This window comes from Sprattus sprattus (assembly GCF_963457725.1).
Source record: "Sprattus sprattus genome assembly, chromosome: 5".
NCBI classification, from domain to species: Eukaryota; Metazoa; Chordata; class Actinopteri; order Clupeiformes; family Clupeidae; genus Sprattus; species Sprattus sprattus.
In genome coordinates, this window is record NC_137924.1 from 10522760 (window position 1) to 10529599 (window position 6840).

Below are 6840 nucleotides of genomic sequence, written 5' to 3' on the forward strand. Positions count from 1 at the left end.
GGCTATTTTTACAGTTGCTTTAATTTGACTTTCATGTCATGCACTATGTGGCTGAGTCTCTGCTGTGAGCTTAGTGCTGTCACATACAAGCAAGGCACTTTGATTTAGTCTACCGGGTGCAATCAGTTCAGTACTAACGACCACATTGCCTACATTAGGCCAAGCTGTGTCATCCCTGTGAACAGCACAGCTTGAGGGTAGGTTGTTACAAAGAAAAGGGATATAGTGTGAATAGTTTGTAGCCAAATCCTACTACTTTATTCGAAACATTGCCATCCGTATCCGTTGCAAACTGTGTGGAGTGATGTGTAATTTTTTTTAGTCATTTGACGCCATGACAAAATTGATTATCTGTCTCCACTAAACAAACTCGTATGTCAACGTGGTCATAGCTTCATGAGGGGAATCCCGAATTTCTGGTCCCTTGACCACATCTTTCATCGAGGCAACAGGGTGCTCTGTCGCTCAACAGAGTAATCCCCATTTTCTCACAGTGACTCCGTCACATTTTTTTCTGGACAGCAAATTGCGGCTGACAGGTATGGATGACTATTGCCAAAAATACCTGTCGCGGCGTATGCTTCACTTTCAGATGTCCGTTTTATCTCGTCCAAACAACCAGAGTCGCCTAAAAATGCCTCTACATATGTTGTTTGTAATAGCCTGCAACTCACCATTTACTAGCCGCTTGTGGTCAGGAGAGCTGTGTGCAGCAACTGCGTTAACCACTTTCCCATGATGCACCACTGAAAACTACTGGAGAAGGAATGCAGTGAGCTAGGGAGCTAGCAAGGTACGCTACGCTTCTGGCTGTCACAGCGACAAAAACTTTTGCAAACAGACCATGATGACCCTACCGGTCCAGTAATAGCAGGTGTTGGTAAGTAAAGATGCATTTTTTACAATATTTGTGCAATGTTCTAAGTACACGGGCCTAATTTGGCTTTTGGTTTCGAAGTCATCACTGGACTTCAAATCGTTAATCTCGGTACAGTTTGACTGATCAGGCCTTCTCATTATCACAGACAGGTAGCTAGTGGGCTAACAGTTCTCTAGCTTGGTAGCTAGCTTTAAGTTGTTCAATTCTGCAGTCATGGCGAAATAACACGGAGTTGCAACAAATGCATACCCGTCCGAAAGTTGCTTGCCAAAAATACATTCGACACTTTGCCGTGTATGCATGACAAGCGCTCAGTCAATCTGCCAACAACCCTAAACTGGCTACTATCAGGCACATTTAGTCATTGCAATCGATTGTAGTATGCTAGTTTAGCTCGTATGTGTCACAGGTAACAACAGCTTGTGTATTAAGATAGCTAGCGTTAATCGTCCAACTGTTAGCCTCCTAGCCTTCTAACCAAGAGACAGGCTTAGATGTGTTAAGTCTGCCAAAGTCGATAGCCGTCACGCTTAGTAACGTTAGTTGAGTCATGTTAACTTAATTTAGCTATCTAGAATAGCGAGTTAGCTAACGTTAGACAGCCTGATCTTGGACAGTATTAAAATGTGAGGGCCGTGGATGGAACAGAAGTTGCCCTCTCAAGCCATCATTCGTCAGTGCTTTTTTTTTTTTTTTATAACACTGTCATTACCGTGCATTCACAGCTTGAAATGTTTGGTGTTTGTGTCGTGTAGTTAACTGTATGCGTCTGTCAAATGAAGCTGTTGATATAGCAGTAGCAATAAGCTAGCGCAGTTAACGTTACATCACGAATTCCGACCGAGTTTTATCTCGCACTGTTAAAACCGAGGTCAGCATACAGCGTACAGTTTAAAAAAAAAATCTTCCACTGATGCGTAACGTGCACGAGTAAACCATCCCTCTTTAGGCCTTGTATGTGAGTTAAAATCTGATCATCCATATTGATCTGTGGGTTGGATTTGGAAAGGCCTTGGCCCTACAGAAAGTATGTAGGTATGTCAGTAATTTTAATTTAGTTTTGTATTTTCAATTGTTATTCTTATTATTTGTTTTTCATTGTCCATCTTTAGTCAAGACATAGGGTGATATTTATCACACTTCCCCCTTTGCTCATGTTTGTAGGCCTATCTACTTTTTTAAAAAGTATTGATGCTTAAATAGACATAATATTTCAATATTTTTTTTTAAATCTTAGCCCAAATCCTCCTCTCCTGCTGTCAAAGATGAACATCGATGAGAAACTGGATGGGATGCTGTTGAAGTGCAGTGGGCCGGCAGGTCTGCATCACCACTCCTCCAGAGCCCTGGGAAGCACAGGAGTGGATGGCAGGGGTTTGGGCGGCAGCGGTGGTTTGGATGACATGCCAATGGGTGAGCGGGCACTGGCCAACCACCCCCTGCTGGCAGAGGATGAAGATGAGGATGAGGACCTAGCAGAGGCAACGCTGAGCACGCAACACCTCATCTCACACGATGAGCTGATGGTCCACGAGGAGACGGTTAAGAATGATGGAGAGGAAGACCCTGAGTTCTCCCAAAGGCTTCCTCCAAAACTGCCATACACTCTTCACATGCCTGTGAGTATACACTCTTCACATGCTTGTGAGTATACACTTGCACATGCTTGTGAGTATACACTCTTCACATGCCTATGGGTATACACTCTTCACATGCTTGTGAGTATACACTCTTCACATGCCTGTGAGTATACACTTGCACATGTCTGTGAGTATACACTTGCACATGCCTATGGGTATACACTCTTCACATGCCTGTGAACATACACTCTGAATTGAGCACAGGACTCCTCCTTCCATTTATTCAGATAACCCATGTAGTACAAGCCTTGCAAAAGTTAGGGATTCACCCATCAGAGAGAATGGAATGATAGTATCAATGCTACTGAGGAAAAATAAAGGCATATCCAAGGAAAGGCAACTGTTGGGCAATAATGAGAATGCAGCAAGGATATTCTGTACTGTTTTGCAGCAAAGATATTCTCTAGTGTTCTGCAGTAATGAAGAACTCATCAGTTGCATGTTATCTACTGTTAAGGTGTGTAATTGTCAGTGCACTAATGGGATAAACAACTTGCTTTGTAAACAGTTGAGTATCAAGCAGGAGATGAAGCTGTCTGATTCGCTGCTGATGACCAAGAAAGAGAAGAAACAGGGAAGGGACCTTTCGGAATGTCATAAGAAGAAAAAAAGGAAGCAGCGCTCCCCAGCTAAGGTATTAACTGCTAAGCTAAAGCTCTTTATATATTGCACACAGTACATTTAGTTAGCAGTCTTAAGCGCTGTTGTGCACATGTGCAGAGCTCAGGTATTATTCTAATGTCATACTGTATTTGATTTGTCCCGGCTACCGTTATTTTTATTTTATAATATATTTGTTAGATTCTCACCATTAATGAAGATGGATCACTAGGGCTACAGAGCCCGAAGTCCCACGTGTGTGAGCACTGCAACGCAGCCTTTAGGACCAACTACCATCTGCAGAGACATGTCTTCATTCACACAGGTCAGACCAATACTGCCACAACACCTAGCTACTGTTGTCTGATATGGCTCAAGCTACATATCATTTCTGTAGTTCTGCTCTTGGCTGGAACCTAAGATAGGGTGTGGCCCTTATTCCAGTGGACACTGTGATGACCTGCTCTGGGAAGTTGTTGTTTGCAGTGAGTTTCACCTTGTGATGAATTTGCTTTCTAACAGGAGAGAAGCCATTTCAGTGCGCTCAGTGTGACATGCGCTTCATTCAGAAGTACCTACTTCAAAGGCATGAGAAGATTCATACAGGTATGGTTGAAATATAGTGCGAAATTGAAAATCCATTTTGAGTAATCAAACTTAACACTGTGCCCTATTTGCAACTACTGACGTGAAATGATGAAACAATGTTCTTTCATGGTGCGTATGCTAATGCTACTAAATGTTTTGTGCACTGAAGGGGAGAAGCCTTTTCGCTGTGATGAGTGCGGGATGAGATTTATCCAGAAATATCACATGGAAAGACACAAAAGAACACACAGCGGAGAAAAGCCCTATCAATGTGACTACTGCCATCAGGTAATCTATTTATTCATTTATTATGTTATGCACTAGACTCAAGAGCCAGTATATGTAAGGAGAATTACTGCCAAGGTGTCCCAATATAAGAACATTTTGGACAAGGTGGAGGATAAGAACTCTATAATGTGAAGCGGCGTAAAGATATAGATTGGCAGTTTGTCAATAAGCCGTTTTTACTGAGACTGTTCTGTCATTCATTCATTGATATAGAATGGTAATTAAACCTTTGACCAGATCTGCTTGCTAGGTGTCTGTTAACTCAGAAAGATTGAACACCTTCCAGCCAATTACAAAAAAATCTTCACTGCCGTGTAATAAGAGAATGCTGAAGCATTATGGGAAAAATGCAACCTTTTAGGCTGTCCTGAATAGGATATTTCAGGCTACTCGGAATAATATAGAACAGACGATGAATTTTTCAGTCCACCTGGGGAGAGTATAAAATAGCACAAATTATAAATAACCAGATAAATGCAACACAAGACTCAACCTCACAGAGCTTACTTTTATCATAGCAGAGTTGTTCGCATTGGTTGTGTTGTGACACTGTTTTTCACATTCTTTTGTTGAACTCAGTACTTCTCCCGAACGGACCGAGTCCTGAAGCACAGACGCATGTGCCACGAGAACAAGGACCGCAAAGCACACAAAGCTGCCGCTAAAGAGGGGCTGCTGCGGACCTCCGAGACAGTGAGCTTTTCCTTCCCAGCGAAAGAGTGCTCGCTGCCAAAGAAGAAACGACAGAAATCCTGCGAGAAGACCCACGGCTCTGCCACGATTCTCACAGACAGAGATGGCATTGGGAGCATGGAGGAGAAGGGAGAAAAAAGGTTGACCAAAAGCGAGAGCCTGCCACTGTATGCCGTGACTTCAAAAGTCAAAGACGAGTATGTAGTGGCGGAATACTCCGTTGAGCTCCCTGACTCCTCTCCAGACAACCGGCATCTTGGAGAGGTGTCCCCTGAGGAAATTAACCCTCCGAAACTGCTCCTGAAGAAGGTTCCTAGTAAGAGAAATCTGATGCAGGCTTTGGAGCAGCCGCAGAGCTTGTCACCATTGTCTACCTTTGAGGAAGGCAAAGTCACCAGGTACACGTTTGAGATCGTAGACAAACAAAGCCTGTTGGATGTGGACAACTTGGAGTCGGTAGACACCCTTCAGATAGTACAGCCCAAACCAGCGACGAGTAGCACAAACTACGACGATGCCATGCAGTTCCTGAAGAAGAAGCGTTACCTGGCGGCCACCAACCTCAGTCGTGACTACGCGCTCAACGTGGGAAGCATCGCTTCGCAGCCCTCCGTCACCCAGGCGGCAGTGGCCAGCGTCATCGATGAGACCGTTCCTGCTACCATCTTGGAGCCGCAGCCAATGAGTGTGGAGATCAAGTCGAACCATGAGAAGAATGTGCTCCCTGACGAGGTTCTCCAGACCTTGCTGGACCACTACTCCACCAAAACCAACGGGCAACCCGAGATCTCCTTCAGCGTGGCGGACACAGAGGTCACCTCCAGCATATCCATCAACTCGTCTGACATGTCCGAGAGCAGCCCGCCAGAACCTCTCGGGACCAGCACACAGGCCCCACCAGCTGAGAAGTCCAGTCTCCTGCACGAGTACTCAAAGTTCTTACAGCAGGCGTTGGAGAGGACCAGTCAGAACGACAGCTATCTCAACAACCAGAGTCTTACGTTTGTGACGGACAGCCCAAGCTTGGCTGGGCAGCCATTGTTCTCAACTGACAAACAGCTGACCTCACCCAGCCGCTTCCGGTCGGGCCTGAATTCTCCGCTTAGGTCCACCATGGAGAAGCCTCACTTTGCTCTTCTGGGAGACTCACAGCACTCTTTCTCCTTTTCCGGGGACGAAACTAACCAGTCTGCCGTGTCTCCCACCGAAGACTTTCTCGAGCAGGTCACCTCGTCAAAAAAGACAGATGCTCAGGGGCTCAGCCAGACATTTCAGATCGCCGCGTTTGAGCCGCACTTCCGCTCTCAATTCCAGAGTTCTCGCTCTGGAATCTCTTCCCAGTTTAGCATTGCCAATGGTCAGGTCAGCCTCCGAAGTCATGGAGGAGCGGACTTCTCAGAGTTCCCGCTGGTTAGTGTAACGGAGACCAGAACACAGATGACTTCTTCCCCTGATCATTCAAGCAGCCAGACCTTTGGCTGATCGGAAGACATGTGTTTATGTGCATATATATATATATATATATATATATATATATATATAGATACACATATATACATATTTTTCAATTGTTTGCAAGGCACTTTATAACATTCATTTCTTGTATTTTGCCAATGTATGCTTCATTTTAGGTGTTGTTATTCTTTATCATTGTCACCTTGTAACTGATCATGAGAAAAAAGTCCTTTACTGGCACAGATAGAAACAGTACTTACACATTTGAATTGAATCAGTTTTCTAGCACTTTTGAAGTATAATATTAATACTTTATTATATAACATAGTGTGTAAAAAATAAGGGGAAGCCAAATAACTTAAGCTTTGTTAATTCAAACAAGGAGTGCCTCCATCAACCCCTGTCATTAGTGAAGCTTTTGAAGATGGGCTACCTAGGAAAAATAGGTATAACATTTTGGGTCAGGTACTGAAAGTGTGTAGGGTAAGCACTGACTGACTGTGAAACATGCCAGAAATGGGTTTAGTACAGTGGTCTTTGTTTTTGACATGTAGACCCAAGCACTTTCAGTATTTCTGAGACCCCATTTTCTGCACCCCTTCTAGAAAGGTCCTTGTTAATTATGTACACAATTATGTATTTCAGTTAAACTGTTATGGCACTTACAATTGAATTAGCCTCTGATTCGATCAGAGA

The 6840-nt window shown here is 44.0% G+C and overlaps 1 protein-coding gene across 1 annotated transcript; it reads left to right on the plus strand.

Moving 5' to 3' along the window:
- Positions 1–2145: 2145 nt before the first annotated feature.
- znf148 (zinc finger protein 148) lies at positions 2146–6171 on the plus strand (the record flags this gene model as incomplete). The annotated part of the gene is made up of 6 exons (XM_080838617.1): positions 2146–2499; positions 3029–3154; positions 3322–3445; positions 3643–3726; positions 3878–3996; positions 4576–6171. 6 exons carry the CDS (start codon positions 2146–2148, stop codon positions 6169–6171), a joined length of 2403 nt encoding a protein of 800 aa, XP_080694743.1.
- Positions 6172–6840: the final 669 nt, after the last annotated feature.